This window comes from Patagioenas fasciata, chromosome 4, assembly GCF_037038585.1.
Source record: "Patagioenas fasciata isolate bPatFas1 chromosome 4, bPatFas1.hap1, whole genome shotgun sequence".
Lineage (NCBI taxonomy): Eukaryota > Metazoa > Chordata > Aves > Columbiformes > Columbidae > Patagioenas > Patagioenas fasciata.
This window is the reverse complement of record NC_092523.1, coordinates 39,573,502-39,595,008: the sequence shown is the minus strand read 5'-3', so window position 1 is coordinate 39,595,008 and position 21,507 is coordinate 39,573,502. Positions and strand designations below refer to the sequence as shown.

The following is a 21,507-nucleotide window of genomic DNA, read 5'->3' as shown; positions in this document are numbered from 1 at the left end:
TTTGTTATGATGGAAGTACTGACAAAGCCTTGACTATTAATACCAACCTGACAGCAAGCCGAATAGTTTGCATAAACCTTCAAATCAAGAAACTGCATTGAAATAATAGAATTATGTATACATGTTTTTCTTGAGGCTTAGCTTTAATTTGGCTACACAGTAAATAGTTTTTTATTGTTTCACACAGTCTGTTTTCTCAGATATAGGGCAAACTTACCTTAGAGATTTTTGGTGGTACGGCTATACCTCCAAAATCCTAATGATATAATCCTTATCTATTTTTGAAAGCATCTTGGCAATAGGTATTATAGTGTTCCCCCACCGCCCCAGAAAAAAATGTACAAGAAAAGTATGTTACATCAGTTTAACTGCATCTGTACTAGAGCCCTTTACTTAGAGGATGGTATGCTACTAAAATTGCACCCAAAATAAATCAGAGTAATAGTCTGGTTAAGCAAGAAATGCCTCCTTTTAAAAAACAGAGAGCAGGTCAGCAACTCTGTTCTGTTCTCTGCACCACTTAGAGATGCTGAAGTTTCCTAATGGTCACATAAGCATCCTGCCAATAATTCTTCCCATGTTTTAGGAAAAATGACCTTGTTTGTCAGTATCTTATAAGATGCTTAATATGAAGTGTTTCTTACCATGCTGTCATACTGTTCGTATAAAACTAGAAGATAAGTGGTTTTTATGCTTTTATGGGTGAGTCTCTTCTCATGATGATTTGCATCCTCAAGTCACTGGTAAGAAGTAGGGCTGTGAAGTGCTGCAAATACAGTTTGAAGCCAGGCACTGTTTTAAATTCCATATTCTTATAGCACAGAAACACTAAAAATGGTATTTGGATACTGACAAATAAAAAGAGTTTAAATATTTTAGTGGCAAGTAGAATACCTGAATATTTTACACTGGGCAAGGAGTGCCCTTCTGAAAAGATTTCTAGCTTATCCCTATTACCTGCACTTTTTCTCATTTGAGTGCAGTGTCAGTGCATGCAAACTGGATTCTTTTCAGATGAATGAAACCAAAACTATAACTAATAAACATTTGTCAAAGAACTATTCTTGTCTCCATACCGCTACTTACATATATGGCTACATGTTAAACTATTATACATCCGAGCAACTATTTGAAAGTCTAGTAAGTCTTTGATAATAAATAATTGAATTTTTTTTTTAGAACCAATCCAAACCAGCCAAGTGTTACTGATAAATCCCTGTAAGAAGTAGTGGAGTAGAATGAATCCAAGTAATACCATAAACACTACTGTGGAAAAGAATAAAGTGAGTTTAATACTGGAAAAAACCTAATCCTGACACCTTAATGAGGCTATGACATCAATGACAGGAGCACTGTAAGAAATTAGATAGATAAATGTAAATAATCTGAAATTATTAGAGATTTTGGAGAATAGTGGCTTCCTAAGATAAAGCCATTTCCTTGACTCTGAGATTCCTGACCATGCCAGAACTAAAAATTAACAGTGCCTACAGTTTTCCATTCCTCCTGGTGAATACACCTCTGGTTTTCAACATAGCATCATTCTGGGTTAGTAGATAATACATTGGTTCTGATAAAGTATGATTCAGTTTATGTGCTCTAGTCCCATTACTGCTATTTGTAGAGCACAAGTATCCAAGAGGGGTCTGATTTAGTAGGTCTTTAGAAAGAAACAATTGTGCAAAATTGATTTCATTATTCTATAATTCTACCCTGAGCCTAGTGATTATGATAGGTGCTAGACTGACAACGTTAAAAACCTTGCCCAGGACGGCATGGTTTGCTCAGACTCTCCTGACAGCTTCAGGGACAAACTGTAAGAGTAAGTTCACTCTTCACACAGTAGGTACATAGATTATTTCCTCAGACAAGCGAAGACGTGTCATTGTGATAGCAGCTTTTATCATATGGTCATCTGTCCTGCTGAAACTGCACTGGGGCTACCAACTAATTTCTGATAAACTACTACAGCCACCAGCTGATAATGACTTCCAGTTGCTATTGACCTTGGCCATAGTTACAGCAGTGACCTAGAAGAAATTAAAGACTCTGTGTCTCATTACCAACCCCCTGAACTGTTGAGGCCCATTATGTTATGGAGAAGTTTCTCCTTTTGCACATAATCTTCAGGCTTGCCTTCATACACAAGAAAAGGAATTGGTCTGCTGTTTTCAGATGTTAGACAAGTCTCTACAAGAGCTCTCGTGGCTTTTTAATATTGGTGTAAACAGGAATTTATATATTTCTTTTGGAAGGTTCTTCTCTGGGATGCACAGAACCGTTACTCCTTAAAGTCCTGAGCCTGTTTCCATTGAAATCCATAAGAGCAGCAGGCTTTGACCTTAGGTCAGTGTAAGCTTGAGAAGATAAATTAATAGGCCTTTGTGTATGGTTAAGTCAGCCAGAAGATTTTCCAGAGTGGCACTGTGTCCCTGTTCTTAAAAGGCACTCTTTTCTCCTAATAACTAGACTTTCTAAAAGAAAGCACTAACAGTGCTTCACTCAAAAGTTGCATCCCCTGGATATTTCTGTGAGAAGAAAGACTGCCAGCTCTCTTTGGAAAGGCTGGAGTGTTTTTCATAGTATGCTTTTTGTACTGAAGCAGTTTCCTTTCTTCTGGTACCAGCTATCCTATTAAAGCTTCTTGTGTTCCAGCTTTAGCTTCCTAGTAGCTTGGCTGACCCTCATGCCCCACTATGACAGAAGTGAAGCCAGATGCCACCTTCCTCCAAGGTCCCACAGCAGGCGGGGTGGCCGTGGCACAGTCACTGTGTCCTGATTTCAGGCAGTGCCGTTCCATCAGTCTCTCACAGAAGGACAGGAGGAGCTGGCAAGTTGCAAATGGGTGCCTCTACCACCTTGTAGGGTGCTTGGGAGTTCTTGCAAGCCCACCTCCTAGCAAGGCCATGACAGCCCTTTGTAGAAGGTACAGTTAGACCCTTCTTGCAAGATGAGTTATCCAGCCTGCTCACCTCATAGAGCAAGAATACCTCAACCCATGTGTTTTAGCCCTGTTGGTTTTGATGGCATCTCTCTGAATTACAGTCTTGTGTGTGGGTGTGTTTACCTGCTGTTTTGGGGAAAGGACAGTTGCTGGAGGTGAAAACCTGTGTTTGTGAAAGGCAGGTGTAACACCATTGCCCTCAGCCAAGGCACATGATGCTTTTGACTTTGCTCTTTGTTGCATATGTTAATATTTAAAAAAGAGCATTGTACATTACCAGTGTTTCACAGCCCTCAAAATCAATTGATTTCATGTTTCCTAAATTAAAAAATAAAATAAACTTTCTTTTTCAAAAGTGCTTTTAAAAAGCTACTGTTTCTTTATTGTATTATATTTGGTTTTGTCTTCAAACATTTTTGAAATGTGGGGTATTTTTATTTGAAGTTTCTGTATGATTGTTGCTCAGCACCCAGAGCACTTTACTGGTTTTTTAATCAATTGCAATTTGACAAGTAGTTTTTTGGGTTTTTTTTCCCCTCTCACAAACTGGGCAAGGAGGCTTATCCTGGATTAGTATTAAAATACTGGCAGGGCATGTTTGACACAGAGGAGAAAAGCCTGAATGTGGTTTACCAGGAGCACTCTGAAATTTATTTCAACAGATACAGTAAGCATATAGTCCCTGGAAACTTTCAGGCCATCTAATCACTCCCACATCTGTCTCTCAAACTCTCACCTACATGAACTACATACATTGAAACTATCCCACAGATACCAGTTGCTCGTCTGGGTAGTTTCTGCTTTACAAAGATTCGCAGGTTACTTTCAATTCACTCTAGTTTTGCAAAGCAAAAATTAATAAAACTAATAATAATAAATAACCTTTTTAAAGAAACTTAATCAATGCTTATCCTCCCTAAATCTCCTTAGGGAGCTAAAACAGTGTTAGGGTTTCCTTCTTATTAGAAGAGAGCCAAAGCCATAGGCTAAGTCTGCATTTCGTGGGGTGAGAACTGACATAATCAGTCCTGGGTTGGTCTGTCCATCCCACCACTTAAGTTAATGATTCATTTTTAACATCTTTCTCAGGTTTAAGAGTATCCTTTTTCTAGCCAGGTTGTTGCAGATCCTCCTGCCTAGAAGCACGATAGAAGCTATCAAAAACAAATCCAAAAAATACCAAACCAAAACAAAACCAACACTTCTCAGGTTCAGACATATAAATGGGGTCCAGGCAAGCACATGAGATGCAGAGATTATTAAAAGGCATTATCTTTTTAATTATATTTTATTATATCGTATTTATTATATTATGTTTATGATATATCATTATGCTTATATATTTATATTATATTATGTGGTTGTAGTTAAAGACGAGAAGATGTCACCTCATTCTTTCTTGAATTCCCAATTTCATGAAGGATAATAACCCAAGGGGAAAAAATCACTCCATTCTCTACAGCTTTCTTATAATAGCTGAAGTTATTACACAAGGTTAGTGCACAGAGACCACAAAAATCTTCTCAGGCAGGGCTGTGTTAATCCATACTCTATAAAATAAGAACACTTCTGATGACTTGGCATTCGCTACTTAATTCTATTTTTTTCTCATTCCTGTAGGACAAAACTTTGTTCCATCCAGTAAGCGGCAGCTGCATAGATTGCAACCCAGCCGAGAAGAAGATTTTCATGAACAGATGTGATCCTTTATCTGAAACTCAACAATGGATTTTTGAACATACTAATATGACTGTTTTAGAGAAATTTAACAGCAAGGCCAGTTCCTAGAAAGAAAAAAAAAAATTAACACACCCAATTACATACAGACTGCAGAATACATTTTGGTCAGCATCTGGGTCGAAGGAGTCAGGAATTAAATTTCCTAGATCCAGGAATTCTGTTCTGAGGATTAAGAAAATGTCACAGCAAGAGCCAGCAGGCTGTCCTTGTGGATGTACAGCATCTGAAGAACTTGGCCAAGAGCCTCACCGGATGTTGCTGAGAACTTCAGGCTGAAAATTCCCTTGCCGGTCAAGGGAAAAAAAAATGTTTAAAAACTGTTTAAAAGTACTCTAAGTTAATAAAGAAAAACAAAACTCTAGAGTTTCTCAGGTCAAATCCTGCTGTAGTGAGTAGCTCAGAACAGACATTATAATTTGGGATGGGTATATGGTGTGCATGATGGCTACAGGAACCTGAAGAAATCCCAGGTTTAAGAACTAAACATGCTGGTAGAAGAATAATGATGTCCCAACACTCCCTAGACAAGATATATGCTCTGTTGACATTCTTTTAATAAAAGGTTGGGTTAAGCAGGTTTAACCCTCAGAACTGCTGCAATTAATTTTAAATACCTCCCTTTTGCATTCCATTCATTACCAAAGTAGAAATGGTAGAAGTCTTAGGGTCTAGAATTCCACTGTAGTGAAGCATGAAATAAACTGTAAGGTTTTGCTCTCACATTTCCCCCCTTCAGGAAAAAAAGCAATCGAATTTCTATATCTGATATATTTATTAATTGTGATTCAAATCCCATTGTCACACAAGGTGAGATTTCTTTTTTCAGTGACAAATATAATAGCAGTAGCTGCAGCGTAATGGAGGGCTTGTGGACTAGCTATCTTTTCTAAAGGTAGAATCCTTACCAAAGTATAAATTAAATGTAGGCTGGGGAGAAAAAAAATCAGGAGAATAGGAAATAATTGCATACTGCACGCTGAACTAGTTTAGTCAAATCAACGTTGGTACACTGTCATCTAAAAGTGTGTTGACTCCCTGCAGTGCAGCTTAAAAGATCTTGCAGTGCTCTTGACAGATAAGAGTGGAGAGAAAAATTGACATGAAAATAGTTGGGTGGTTTCAAAGTTTTTGAAATCTGTGATGGAAATCATGTGAAGTTTCCAAAATTAGAAAGTGAATGGCGTTGTAGATCTCGTGACAGAGGAAACAAGAAGTGCAAACATGTTGCAATATTTTGGTACTTTAGGCACAGGCACAATTTACACTAATGATTGTTGCAGCCTGTGGTGTCCCTCAGACCCATCATGCTGCTGTCATGAGAGGCCTCTAAAACTTGTTCGGGGGGCCTATGGTTCTTCTTAGCAGAAATCAGTTAATACTCATGTGGAACAGAACATACAGTTTTGAGATTTTTTCAAGGTAAGAGCAAGTAGAAGTTTGTATCAAGTCAACATGTGGCCTGCTTTTACTTGAAAGATGAATTGACAGATGAAAGTACCACAGATGCAGATAGATCATATCCTCTGAGCGGTGGCTGTAACAGTACTTTCATGTTCCCAAAATATCCTATGTAATTAAGTTGCTTATTCTGATTGCTGGAGAGGTGGCTGACTAACCAAAATCCTGATATGCAATCTACCCTGTTTTGAGGGAATAGGGTAGCTGTGTTTTGTTTATTCCTCCTTAGGCTGTGTTTATGCACAAAGAGCATTGGTTGCATCCAGAGGATGGTTCTAGTACCCATAACTATGTGCTATTTTATGGCAGAACCTTGTAGTTGTAGATTAAGATTCAAAATTGTAAGGTCATAGAAACTTTGTAGGAGGGGAATGAGATCCTGTAGCATTCAGAATGCATGCACTTGGAAAATTGTGAGATGCATCCATACATTGAAAAATTGCTGCAAGTTAGTAAGAGATCTTTCAAATAAGAACTGAAAGAACTGTAACAATAGAGTTAGGCTTCTCCTTCTATGATATTAAGTGAGCTTGTTTAGGTAATGTTTAAATTTAATTTGAAGATATGGTACGCTCAGGAACAGAAGCAGTAAGGCTACTGCATGAAGATACTTCAGATTTGTTTAGCTGCCAGTACACAGAACCAGAGCAGGCGCTGTAGACTGTCAGCCTTCCCCGGTGCAGTGTTTGTAGCATCATTTATTTGCAGCCTGAACATGAGGAAAGAGGATTTGGAAAAAAAGAAGAAAATGGCTGCCTAAAATGTAAATGCAGCCCTCAAGCTGCTGATTGTAAGTGGCCCCGAACTGTCAAAGTCCTGGAAGGAACACTGCACGCCCGAACTAGAGGCAAAGGAGAACTGCTAAACTAGCTAAGCATTTTGTGTTACGCACATATTGGTAGGGTTATACCCTCCAGTGTTTGACTGCATCTCAGTGGTCTCATTTTGCCATGGCTAATGGGAAGTAGGCTGCTGTTGAGGCAAAGAACTTCTATGCATTTTATATCCCTCATTGTGAAATACTGCAAAGCATCTTACATTGCCAAAGGGAACCTCCTTATTCATAGCTGGACACTAATTGTAAGATCTAGCAGTCCTTGTCAGAAAACAACCCACATAACTAATATTCAGATGTTCTAGGAAAAAAATACAATCTACCTAATGTTTTTAGGTTTTATAGGTAAAACATAGGAAAAATGTATTCTAGTTTGTTGTGGGTCAACAGTGAGCAACTGTTGGATCAATGTGGAAATATAAAGGTTAAATGAAAGTCCATATCTTGAGGAAAGTTTAATAAGAACTTGCTACAGTGCAGCATAGAAATACACACGCATTTGTATCTATGTGTGTGTACATATGTACATGTGACCAGTGGAAAGAGGTAGATGGAGGAGAGAGGTTTGTTTTGACTTCATGGACTGATCTTACAAACATTTAGTATAACCAGAATTGCACAGAAAAAAAAAAAAATGTATAGGACACATTAGACTGATGGTGAAGATTATTATCTCACTGTTTTCAGCATAAGCAATTTTATCTTTTTTTAAAAAACTGAGACAAAAAAAGCTAGCATGCAACTTCCCCACAGCCAACTGCAATCCTGCTACTACGGATATAGGGTGGCCCTAGGGACAGTGTAGTTCAGAGCTCTGCTCCTGTAGTGTTTGAGATGATGGATTCACAAAATGGTTATGACTTGCTAAGCACAGGACTCCTTCAACAGAAAGTTTTATTAATAATAAATGATCATCCCTACCTCTAAATTGAATTCTGTCTTGGGTGTTCTCCAAAGCTTTCCACTGATAACAGTATTTCATGACTAATTTAACATTCGGAACTTCTTAAAGTCTTCCTACAACCATATCTTTTCCAGCCAAGAAACATCTGAAAAACTTGATAGGATGAACAGGTGCAGCTTCCTCTTATATTTCACCAGGAGCACTTAGCTTGAATATACGTTTCTCCAAAAGGCTATGAAGTTTCTTCACAGATTTTTTTTTGTTGTTTTTTGGTTTTTTTTAATACCAGATAGTTCTGAACATATTTTGAATCTAGTGCACAGGAAGCATTATCAGGTGTGGACTTATCATTTCAGTGGAGCTATGTTAATATGCCCCAACTGATGACTTGCTTCAGGTTTTTCCAATAAGTTATTTTATGGCTGAATTGGCTTTAATCAACATGCCTGAAAAGGAGATTTTTGTATCTTAAGAGTTTATCAGCACCTACCCTAAACTTTTTCCATTTAAGGTTATCTGACTCTTTCTAGTGACCAGCAAACTACTGCCACAGGAGGGAGCATCTGGAAAACCTGGAATCAACACCAAGTTCAATTAAAACACTAAAATTGTATGAGTTTCCCTGCGTATATTCCAAAATCTAAACTAAAGAGAAGCCCTGGGGGAGAGGGCTTAAAGGAGGGAGGAGGAGCTGGGAAACAAACCATTTCACATGTGAAATGAACAGCCTTGTTGCAAAGGCATGGCAAGGCTTTGCTTTTCGTTGGGCACAGTCTTATTTCAGAAAAATGAGATTGCTTTAAAACAAATGTTTCTGCAACATTATGGATATTTTAATGCATACTACCTGGGTGTTATCAGTTTATGAATAAATGGTCTGGAGCTGCTGAACCTAGGTCTTCTTCGTGATAAAGTTAGACTAAGCTGGAAAGGAAGCTGACAAGCGCTTAACAATCTCCAGTTACTGGCAATTTGCCAGGCATCGATGTCTCTATGACTTCAGTGAAATCAGATGCCACAGATGATCATAGAGGAGACATATAAAAATAGCTTAACCAAATTGACTTGCTAGTTTGCACCTCTGTAAGATGTTACTTTTGTTAAAAAATAAATAAATAATCATCCTCAGAATTCATTTACATTTTTACTGATAACTTCTGCAGAGGACTGAGTGAGTGGGGACCTTTTTAACCTACCCAGACAGATTAGAGATGGCACATTTTCAGCAGGCAGTACTGGGAGGCTTTCAGTGTGGCTGTCACCAGCCATGGATCCATTTTCTGTTTAAAGAGCATCAATCTTTAATGCTGTTAGTCCAGCATTTTTCAAGAGAACACAAGATGTACATTAAAAAAATAATATGATAATGGATTTATTTTTGTTTTTTAATCCACCAAGGTTGTTAGGGAAACAATTTCAAAACCCTTGAAAACAAAACAGCTGATCAGAAGTAGTTTTTTTATAACTGCTATTAGGCATAGAAAGTTCATTAATTTAACTCCCTTCCAAATCTGGTCTATATATCCTCTTAGCAACAACACAAGGGTCCAAAAGAGCTTTTACATAAGATAAGTCTGAAGTAAAATTTTGAAAGACCTCTAAAAAGTGATCAGGAATAAGCCAAAAGGTAACAAAAACCAAAAAAAAAAAAAAAAAACCACACAAAAAACCAAACCTGGCTATTGTGTCTAGTGTTCTAAGAGATTTTGTTAAACTTCTTGTCCTAAAATAGTATCCATTGCCCAGAAAATTATTTTGCATTAATAAGTAATATAGTTTGGTAAATCTTTATTGTATAGTGCTTTCTAGATATGATTTTTACTCTTTAAAAAAAATCAAATTTAGGTGAATTTGCACACTTAGTTGCTGATGAGGGTTTTTTAACCACATGTAATACATGAATCTGTTTTGAGGTCTCCTGAAATCTTTTATGTCCTTGTTATAATTCTGAATGCACTGGACTGAAGAAAATCTAAACAGAGAGGGAAAAAAAAAAGCCTCAAAAAAAATCTAAGAAACATGTGTAAAAACAATGAGATTGTTTAGCTAGAGATGATCAAAAAAATGCATCACATTTCCTGAAGGCTTCAACAGCATTCAGAAAATACATTTGCTCTGTGCAGTGGCTTTCTGTTCTTTCAGTGTATGATTAATATCAGTGGTACTACCCCTGAAGCAGGACTTCTGAAAATGATGTGCTATCATTTGGCACAGTGGATGGACAGCATGGTGCCAGAGAAAAAAAATCACATCACTTTCTAAGAACAGTTCCTGAAAAAATTGCACTCAAACATTGCAGTCATGCCTTAAGAGTCTTAGCTATTTATAAAGTTCCCATTATTTTTGCCTTTTTTTTTTTACAGGAACTGGTGGTGCGGTAGGTGCTTCAGTGGTCGTTAAGAAAACAGTGCAGACAACAGGGGAACAAAGAGGACATGGGTTAAAACACCAAGAACTTGTGGTTACCTAAAGCTGTCCACAGCACTGTCAAGCAGGTTAATTATACACTAAAAGAAACCTCCTTCTTTGTGTGGCCATTGTGGTAGATGCACAGCTCCAGGGAATAATCAGGACTGCGTACTCCACAGAAAATGCAGAAAAAGTGACGATGACCCATTTTTGAGAAGCAGATGCATGGGGCGTTGAGACATATCACAGACAGCATAAGGGAGGCGAGGGGAGCTGCAGCAAGGAAGTCTGGTGAGTGATGGTATCTAAAAGACGTTAAGACATAGGAAAGGAAAATGGTCCTCATTAACCTTAGCCCGTATTAACCTTCACAATATCCCTAATGCTTTGTCAAAGTATTAGTTGATTTAATTAAGTTAATCCTTCACCTCTCCCAGTTTAATAACTCAAGCTGGAAGGAATTGCAGCCCAAGCAAATTTCTGTTGATCAGCTTGGAGCATCTAATTGGCACAAAACACCACTAGGCACAGTTTAGTCAAAAACCTCAACTGGCACCAGAACTAAACCAATATTATCAGCCTAAAAGATCAGTAGGCCCCTGGCATTTCTCTGTGAAAAAAGGTTTCACTTGCCTAAAAGTGATTGATGGTAATGATCCTAGATTAAGAAGATCAGGAGTCATGAGCTTGCGCAGAGGTGAAAGGCCAAATGGTGAGATTAGGAGATGGCAGTTTAATTGAGAAAGAAAGGAGGAAATAGGTGGTAAAAGGGAAGGGGCAGGAGTCAGGTGTATTTCTGGATATGAAGGAAGCATGACCTACAAAGGTCATCCACTGATAATTTTGGATACCTCTTCATACCAGGGTTTGCATGTTTATTTCCATCACAATTACTCAGGAACTGAGAGGCAATCAGTTCCAACCCTTCCTGCAAAGGACTTAAATTTAGAATAAAGAGAACTGCATAATCTGAAATTTATTGATTGTGAGTGCAATTAGAGCAAAGCTTTGCTGGACACCAAGCCAGTGCTGAGTTTTCCAGCAAACCTATGTATGCGTGTTCCTGAGAATACTTCGTGGATAGTGTGTAGAAGCAAAACATTATGGTTGCTATTTTACCTCAGATTAATATTTCCCTGTATCTCAGGCTTTTTGAAAGAGGAAAAGCGTTCAGCTAAATTTTCCAGGAAATGTCAATCCAGATCAGTAGAAAGTAGCTCTGCCTGCTCCCTATGTGGATCAAGACAATGTGTGTTTATCTTCCAACAGCAAATACAGCTCTTAAAAAAAGAGCACCATAGCTCTGCCTTCTTGATTGCTTTCAGCGTTCACTTCTTTTTATCCATTGCCTTTCTTCCCTTCTGCTGGCTCCCCATCTGCAGGACCCTGCCAGAACACTGGTCCTTTCTCTTCCCTCCTTTCTGGTTTGTGCTGAGAGGTGTTTCTGCTGTTGCAGATCCCATCCTCAAGATATGAGTGACTGAAGCTGCTTCAATCTTCACTTGGCAAAACCACAAGCCCTTTGCTTGCTGCAGCTTGTGCTAGCAGAGGGGTAGGGAGGAGAAAGGCACCTGAGGAGAAGGAAGAAGTTCTGTCCTTGTGGGTCAGTCTCACTACAAATTTTGTCTGTGGAAGAGTTATAGCTCATAGTACAGATAGAGAGACATCTTTGATGGAGAAAATGTCATTGTTGATGTACTTTCTCACCCATCTTCAAAATCCAGTGCTACCCAGAGAGGGGAATGTGTATGAACAGTAGAATCTTGTTCAGTGGATACGCTTCTTACAAATGTTTAGAAGCAAATTAACTTCACCTTGATAAGCAGGTTTTAACTTGTGATTATCATTATTGAGCTAATGTAGATACAGGAAACTTAGAATTACATTAAAATGTGGTTTGTATAAACAACCAAGGGATTATAACAACTTTAACTGAAGGCATTATTTCAAATCTGAAATGGACGTATAGACGTTAATAAATGCATGATGCAGGTTAACTTCTAGTCAAGCTGCAGAGAGTCAGAAGGAATTTTTTTGCAAAACCCCTCAAAAAAGAAATTGTCCAACTTGCAGCAGCTTTTGCTTTCAGCTGCACAGGGCTCCAGTTTATTCTACAATCTGTCAGCAAAGTTAATAGCTATAAAAATATGTCCCCATGATTCTCATTGTCAAAGCTGCATTTGCAGAGATGGCAGTAAAATATCACCTTTTCTTTCCTGTTAGCAGAGAACCCTTTCATTTGTTTCCTATTAGTTTTTATACACCTCTGGAGTAATTTGCTTGTAACCAGAATACAAGGATAGAAACTGCACTCTGTCCCTCCACTAAACAGGTTCCTAGGAAATCAGAGTACTATTGTTAAGGTCATACAGATGCACCATTAAAAAGATTGCCAACCAAGGAAGAAGGATTTCATGTAGAAGAAAAATAAGCCCCCCAAAAAAGTTTTTTTTTCTTTATTACTGTCATATCAGCCTCCAAATTGCAGGTACTGCTCTACAACTAAATGTACCATGGTAATCCACACCTTGTCAGGGCTCTGCTGCCAGTTTTCCACACAAGTCTGCCCTGTGGCTATACAAACCTCATCTTCATGGCTGGGAGTTTTTCTCCACAGTTGCTATCCCTACAAGGTGCACATGCCTTCTGACTTTGGCCTGACCTCTAGTTTTCCACCTCAAACTCTGCTGGCCAAAGGAGCTCAATACTGATCAGGTCTTCAGATGATCTGGTCCGTTGCACATCTCTTAACGCTTCGCAGCAGTCCAGCCCACATAAACACACGATTTGCCAAGCGTCAGGTGGCAAAAAGAAATTTGTGGTCCCTTCTGAGCCTCTGAGATGCTTCTGTTTATCAACTAGCCTTTCTGATGGTCAGAGTGTTTTCCAGGCATCTCTGTGAATAAACACCCTTTCCTGCGGGTATCCTGCAAAATATCCATTTCTCTCGCTTTTCTGAGAGTCTGGAATTACAGCCTTCAATCGCTGTTAAACAATGTTCAGGGCAAAACATTCCCTGGCAATTCAACTATTATAAACTATTTTTAAAGGGCCAAGGAGGGCTGGAGACAACTTTGTGTAATCCCCATCCAATGTGCTAGTAGGCAAGGCAGCCACTGATGAGCTGGGCTGGTAGGTGGCCAGTAAAGCTCAATGAACAAGTTAGATGGAGTTGTCTAATTTTCTGAGTGTTAAGGTCAAATTCTTTGGTTATTGTAATTTAGGAAATATAGCTCTCTGAAAAAAATGGGGAAAATATTTTCAGATGTGTGCATTTGAAGTATTATACAATAGACTACAATTAGTAATACATACATTCTAGTAAGTAAAAGGAGAACATACAGTTCTGTGCTGACTAGTCTGAGATAGTTGGCTTAGATCTTAATAAACAACAGCTGTAGAAGCTTTGACCAACTTACTGATTCATTAAAATAATGTTTTCAAGACATGCTTAAAGGTTTTACAGAGAGCACATGCCTGTAAATTACTAGACTGTAATTAAGAAGCTGATCTATGGAATAAAAATTGTACACCTGTCCTATTTATATTTGGATGTATTACGTGACAGAATACAAAGTAAAAGATTGCTGAAGTACAGTTTAAAAAAAAATACCGTGATCTGAATGAATAAATACCTCTCAGAAGCTATCACATTAATGTTTCAATTTGTTGTACATCTACTGCCACTAAAATAACTCACTGTGTTGAGTGGGTAAAGGACGGACAAGCCCAGCTAGCTGCAGGGCTGCCCTGGGCCATATGGCTGCTCACAGTCCCCACAGCCCCTGGCCACACCAGCTGTGTTGTAGCCACAGAAGGAGAAACCAAAGTCGTCTTCTCTAACAGAGAGAACTGTTAGCTCTGGCAATATCAAAACTCATCTCTCTAATGGCCATTTAAATAAGGGGCAAATACAGAAGTGAGGACAAAACAGTTGTACACATATAATAGTCCTCAAGTGGTAAAGAAGCATCGAAAAAGTCAGTAAGGACTTGATTCTAGTAAAAAGCCATGTAAGTAGAGATTTATTTGTCCCCTTCCACACCAAAAAACCCTAGTCAACCAAACGACCTAGAAATTCCCAGCACCACTGGTGGTTCTTCCATCTACAGTTGATAAGATGTATTATACAATACATCATCTTCCTAAGCAGGATTAGCCTACTGGAAGTGGGTAGCAATGCAGGAGTCATATAGAGGAGCAGCAAGAGCCAGTCAATCATCCTCAAAGACTAGAGAAGGAAGAGGTGCTTATTACCTATAATTTTATTTGTCTTTAAAGGAATTATTCTTCTTTTTTTGACTTGCATCTCTCTAAGTCCTGTAACTGAATTTTATGTATACCCATATGCTTTAGCTCTTCAGTTTGTACCTCTACCATGAAACTTTCTGATCTAAATTAGTTGGTTAAATTCATCCCTGACATCCACTGCATGTGGCAGAGTTGTGGTAGGGTTTAACTGGACACAATCTAATTTTTATTTATCCAGGCAGCTTTCTGAGGGAATGGTTAAAGTGAACATTGCTTCTGAAGACCTTAAAAGTAGCAAAAATAAGAAAACTATAAGCACGTACTAAAAATACATGACTGTTCCTCAGCTTAAAAATGTGCTGTGTCAAATGCAAGCTGAAGGTATCCCTAAATGAAAAAAAAACAAAAAAACAAAAAAAACCCTGTTATTTATGACCTAAACTTTCCACCCACAGTGTTTGGGACTAATTCCTTACAGTCAGTTCTACTGAGCAACCTTGGTAAATATCATTCCAGAATGATGACAAACTGAAATGGTGATTACAACAACAAAACAAAATACAAGTGAAGGGGATTTTATTAATAACAAAGCCTTCTATTAAATCCCTAATGAGGATGGAGTTATTAGTGTTACAGGCACAACCCTTGACAAGGGAACAACTAGGAACAAAGAAAAATTACTATTGAAAGAACAATAAAGTGCTTTAGATACATCAAAAACAATTAGGCATTTTTAACTTTAATGCAACCTAAAGTTAAACACAGTTTTTTTGTTTGTTTTTTTTTTTTTAAAAAGAGGATTCTGCCATTTGCAGCATTTAAAGTTCACAGCCTGGGGAAACCAGAGAGCCTTATGTGAATTGTATATCAATTATCTAATTAACTTTGATAACAACAGGTGCAAACCTTCAGGAAAGCTTCAAAGAGCTTTTACAGGTAAGGACAAATCAGGAGAGTAATAAGACTTGAAGCAGGGAGAAAAGAAAGGACTGTATCTTCTTCTGAAATGAGTGGCTTGTCCCTGTTTGCAGGGACAAGTGGACAGGAGTTATGCAGCAGTTACTGATGTATGTTTATCAGCCCAGAATGCAACATTTCAGCATGGGAAGAGGGATGAGGAAGCTGAGTGGGTTTCTGCTTTGACTATTCTGTTACTTCAAGTCTGAGATGTTGCCATGCATATTCCTGCTAGTCTGGAAGGAGAAGAGCATGAATCCCACCTCCTCACCTCCCTCCACACTCTGTGATGCCTGCAGATGGGGAAGGGCAGTTTGTGATCTCTTGGCTGGGCAGCTCCTTGTGCAGGAGGGAGGCTGTTCCCACAGGGGAGGTCAGCAGCAGCTACGAGATCTCAGCCTTCAGATACAGCTTTGTGTTAGCAGCAGTTCCTTAGAAGCGCTTGCAGAGTACAGCTGCCCACAGCCTGAATTTCCACCATGAAAGTGAGTGATGCTACCAGCCTGTGCAGCAGCTCTGTGCAGTAGCTCCGTGTTAGCTTGATGGTGACATTTACATCCCTGCTTCTCCAAGTGGTAATTCCCTGTGCCAGTTGGAGATGTCACCAGCCTGGACAATTGGAGATGCAATGAGCTCTGTAGCTGGGTGGGAAGGTGATCCAGCTGTGCACTCCTGCTCAGTGGCAGGGTAGTGTCCTTGGTTTTGAAGGGGGACTGTGGTGACCTCTTCAGCTGGAGGCCTTGGGAAGTAGAAGAGGGTGTCAGTGGAGTATTTGTATTTGGCTTAATCTAGGTAGGCTCTTTTTTGGTTTTGAGACAAGTGGGGAAAAAAAAAAAAAAACACCACAGTATTTTTCTTTATTTTCTCTGCCTAAGCAATTCTTAAGTGACCTTCACCACTGTTAAACATGTCTCCTGATTTAGAACTAATAAGCTTCTACTTCAAGGAAATGCCAGGGTAAACTTTCATTCTGGCAGGGGAAAGTAAAACTGACAGGTAGAAGGAAAAGTAGCTGCCAACAGACAGACAAGTAGGAATAGCTGAGGAAGCACAGCCAGGAGACTAGCCCCAGCAGTGGTTCCTTCAAGCCAGTAACTCACAGCCATTTGCCAAGGGGTTGGCTCAGTAGCGATTGCCTAAACTATGAGCAGATAGATGATATATCTGGATTACTTGGTTATCCTCATCTCCTCAGTGCTTCCCAGAACCCAAATTGAGAGCAGGAAGCCAGTCACTGGTGGGCATCCCCCCTGAGTACCTCCTTAGGCTACCTCACACCCTTCCGGTGACCCAGGAGGGTCCATGCTGGCAGTAGCAGCACTACCAGGACAGAAGGCTTTAATCAGGGAGAACCGCTGTCACCTGCACAATCCTGTTTCTCTTAGCTCCTCACCAATCCCACACAGCAACAGACCATACCAAAGAGTACATAAAGCCTTTACAGGTTCACATTCAGAGGTTTCTTTGAGCTATTTTGCTTCAGGAGCTCCTGTTTATACCTTGTGATTAGTGACCAGCTGTGCTTCCACTATTTTCATGCCAAGAAACCTGCATTTGCAGCCTTCTGAGAAGATATGAACCTGACTCTCCAAGCACTGGGACACACAGCTGAAAGGAGACCATGCCAACCCAAAATCAGGTCAGTAACTGAACTATTTGATGTTGGCAAGTCAAGTGTCAGCACCATAAGGGAGTTATAAGTCAGTTGCAGTTGTTGCTTAGACTTTTAACTGTTTCTGAAATAGCAGCTGGGATAAAGAGGAAAAGGCTGGGAGATAGGGGTGAGTTGGAAGACAAAATTGCAATGTGATCCACTGAGAATGCAAATTTCTTTGCTGCTAAAAGCTTAGGAATGTGTTACTAACAAAGGATACTAGACGATTGGTATGCAGGTCTTGAATAACCATAGACACAGGACTACAAAAAATCATGACAGGCTACATTTGCTAGTTTCAGTTTATTTCTTTTCAACAGCATGCTACAAAACTAAGATCTGTGGCCCTGACCTTCTAGGAGCTCTAACCTGCTTTTCAAGGCTCTAGCTCAATAAATTACAGCCTGCCACATCTGCACACCGGCCACTTGGCAAGGCTGATAGTGCACTGTGCACCTTGCTGAGCAAAGGCAAAACAGCATTGTGTCCCATCCCACCTGACTGCCAGCCGGCCCAGTGCTATCTGTGTCCCTACTGCACTTGTTGCCATTTCTGCTACAAAGACTCTATTTTTATTTTTTTTTATAGTGTAGGCAATATCAGCAGTCTCTTAGGCTGACAGGTGACGTGGCATGGCCTAGGAGAGCTAAGGATGGAAAAAAGGTAGCTTTATGTGTATTACCTGGCAGCATATCTAGCGAAATGTGATGCTGTGTGGCAGGTTAGCAAACATTTCTCATGTAACTTTATTTTTGTGTGTGTAATTAGAAGAAAGTTCAGTACTTTGTTAAAAGCTTTGAGTCCTGCCTCTTCTTTCTGACACAGCTTTTTGATTAAGAAATGCAAAGTATAGAAGAGCACATGTTGGCTTAGGAGCTACCATATTCCAACTTCCTGTAAATGAAAAGCAAAACCCAGAAATTTCATGGCCTTTGTGCCAGCTACTTTTGGTATAGGGGATGTTGCTGAACTTCTGTTTCATGTGAGAAAATCTTTCTCTTTTGTGAGTCTTTTGTCTGACCCATTAGTGAGATAATTTTCACCTAGCTTACTCCCAAAAGGTGGAAGCTGTGGTGATTCTCAGAATAGGTTTGTCAGTGCATATGTGATGAAATTAAGGAAAGTCTAGCCGTTAATAAGGTCTATAACATTTTCAGATCCCCTCAGAGTTTCCATCAAGATAAATCTAGAGTAAAATATTTCCCTTTTAAAGTGCATCTTTGAAGCAAGATGAACTAATTTTTTTCTATTATTTACCTGCTACAGTAGTCTTTACTTGGTATCTGAGCACAGTGGTTGCCAAATGTTGCAGCTCATTTTTTTTAAAAAAGCATGAGTGTTATATTAGTAATAAAGAAAACAGTTTGCATTTTAGATGAAGAGACAACAGTATATCACAAAATATTTACCCAGAAAAGCAGCAACTTACAGACAGTTTAACAATAGTTTAAGACTTTTTCTTTTCAGTATGTGTATATATTTAAAGCTTACAGCTTTGTTTTTCACTAAGGTTTTCATTTGTGTGCTAAGTAATTTTCTTTAAGTAAAAGAACTAGATTTGGACTGGCTGGTATATTTGAATTTATATTCTTCCAAAAGCGTTAGTTATTTAGATCTGAGTTTTTATAGCATGTGTCATATAAGGCATGTTTAGCTTCTTGTGGATTTTTTTAGATTTTCTTAAACAGATGATAGTCTTTATTTGCTTTTCTGGAGAGGGTTAACATAAGCTCATAAGTGTTCTGCATTTTAAACAAGGTAGAAAATCTGACCTCTTTGCCTTTTTTAGTTTAGTGGTCTTGGAACATTTTCACTGAGAATGGATTTCAGTGCTTCTGTTTCTCCCTGGCTCTCAAAAAGAGGTTCTCATTGAGCAGCTGGAGGAATAAACCTCTTCACGCCATCTGTTTTTCTGAAGATCACGTGGAAGCAATGACAAGTGAGGGAAGGTAGTGACAGTGTCTAAGAATGGAGGGGAAGAGCCCTTGGGCAGGTGCCTGCAGTCCTGTGGTCTCTCCATGTTGTATGAGAAGAGTGAAGTTGTGCAAGGGACTTTGGTCCTGCTGTCCTTAGAGTGCATCTGGTCCCAAAACTGTATTGCAAGCCTCACTTGAAGCTTTATTGATTGTAATGGCAACAGCTGTGTATGAGGTCCAAATATGAGCTTACTCTCATGGAGACATTCTTGTAAGCAAAGCCAATCTCCAGCAAAGGCACTTGGGCTCTGTAGTGCTGGATGGTTTATGAATCTGCAGCCGCTCATGTGGTAGGGGCAAGGAGTTCTCTAGTTCTTAAAGAAATACATTTTACAAGGAGACTACCTGTTGGGGCTTACTTCTCTCCAACAAGATGGAGCTGGTGGAGAATGAGAAGAAGTGTTACATGGTTTGGTGTCGCACATACAAAAAAGTGACAGTAATGTTTGGTTTGTGCAAGCAGAAAAATGTTATTTTGACTGAATGACTAAGGCAAGGGGGACCTTGCTGCCTGCACAGGCAACTTTCCTAAAAGGTAAAGTTTCCTAAGTGGTTTTAAATAATTAAGGATTTCTCCTGTCTTTCATAAATGAAGAACATGATGTGCTTAACAGGGAAGGAAATGTTAACACCCACTGCTTTTGGAAGGGCCATGAGATACTGCATTGGCCCAGCAGAAAAGCAAAGGGGGAGCTGACTGAAACTCAAGTTTGGGTGCCAAGGCTTCCCAGAGGTGCAGTGTCTGCTCTGGAGATGGCCAGAGCAGGAGAAAGTCCACACCTCCCCAGCGGGAAGGCTGTTGTGACTCCCCTTGCAGGATACACCATCACCCACCATGCTGAAGCATGCGCTCTCAGGCCACAATCAAGTTAATTAAGCACTGAAGAGCTCCTAAAATGGACCTTTGAGTTATCAAATTCACAAAAAAAAAAGTGATTTGTTCCCTGACCCACCTAGCTACCTGTCTGCATGTGAAAAATGCTATGTCAGATAACCTAGGCAGCACATATATATCCTTGTGATACCTGAAGGCTTCACTTAATTGCTGTCTTACATGTGGTGGTGATAACTCAGAAGAAATGCCCCAAACCTTCTGACTGGAGCAGGGGCCCTGTCTCCCACTGCCATAGCAACAGAAATCCTCCTGCTGAGCAAAGCCAGCTGAGTCCAGAAAAGGTCACCAGAGACCTTTAGAAAGCCTGGGAAGTTTTATCCTCAAAGAAAGAGGAAGAGGCACAACTCTGAAGCTGGAAAGACAAAACAGTTTGCCAGTGGCAAGCATCCAGAATTCACTAGGTCACCTCATATTCTTAATGTATTTGCATTGACTTTAGGAGTATTTGAGCTCTCAGTGGGTTTTGGGAGGAGAGGAGGGTGATACAGCTTGGGGAGCAAGCGTGGGAAGGTTGCATTTTTCTTTAGTTGTCATGGCTAGAAGTTATTCATAAAGCTGCAGGTACTTAGGCCTTATGGAAAAAGCCTCAGATTTGCGAGAATTGGCATCAAAAAGGAGAAAAATCTCTTTCCTTTGGCTTCTTTTCTGCACTCTCTCCCTCCAGCGCTTGGCAGAGCAGATGTAAAACACAGCACGCTGCTTTTGGGGGTTCTGGTTACAGTACCATGTCTGGGGTTGTCAGAGACAGTTTAGTTCTACTGATGATGGCAGGCCGAATTTGTGGGAACTGTTGTGTCCATTTACTGGATCCAGGCAGGATCATCCTCTGGTTGGCAAACTTTTTAAAAAATTACAATTTCTGATGCACCCTGTCATGCTTAAGGCTGTATATGACTTCCAGAGTTTACTCTTGACTGCTAAAGTGTTTGTGTAATGCTTCCTTAAACCTGTATTAACTATAATTGAATGTCCAATAATAAATATTTTGAAAGAAAAGCATTTTTCCCCTCAAAGGTGAATAAGAAGGCTGGGGTTAATACAGAGAAGAGGCTGAATGCAGAGCAGCAAGCACAGCCTGGCTCACTGACCTGAAATGCTGCATTAGCCTAGGAACAAAAGCCTCACTCTGGTTTCCTTTCTTTTGCCTCTCCTAAAGAGCCTATGCCAAGTAACCTCACTGGGCAGCAAAATGAAGGGGAAAAAAGGAAAAGACACCTCCCCATCCTTCTATATTTGAAGAGGATAAACTACAAGGTGCTGGATGGGAATGTGTATTGAGGATTCAGCCACATCCTCAGCACTGCAGCCTCCTCTACTTCTAGTGCATGCTAAGCATGTAGGTGATTCTGAATGCAGGAAACCTTTTCTTCAAAACAAAAGCACTTTAAAATACCTAGAGAACACACGTGGTGTTGAAGTTGTATTACGAAGAATTTAAAGATTTAAAAATAATTAGAAAAATACAGTTGTTACAGGGAAGAAAC

The 21,507-nt window shown here is 39.6% G+C and overlaps 1 protein-coding gene across 2 annotated transcripts in view; it reads left to right on the top strand.

Annotated features, from left to right (window-relative positions):
* GALNTL6 (polypeptide N-acetylgalactosaminyltransferase like 6) overlaps positions 1-13,943 on the top strand; it is a 456,378-nt gene extending 442,435 nt beyond the window's left edge. For both annotated transcript variants that reach the window (XM_071807705.1, XM_065837689.2), the window contains one exon: positions 4,565-13,943. In XM_071807705.1, coding sequence (XP_071663806.1) covers positions 4,565-4,732 — 168 coding nt within the window. In that variant the 3' untranslated portion in view covers positions 4,733-13,943. The remainder of the gene's footprint in view (positions 1-4,564) is intronic.
* The last annotated feature ends 7,564 nt before the right edge of the window (positions 13,944-21,507 follow it).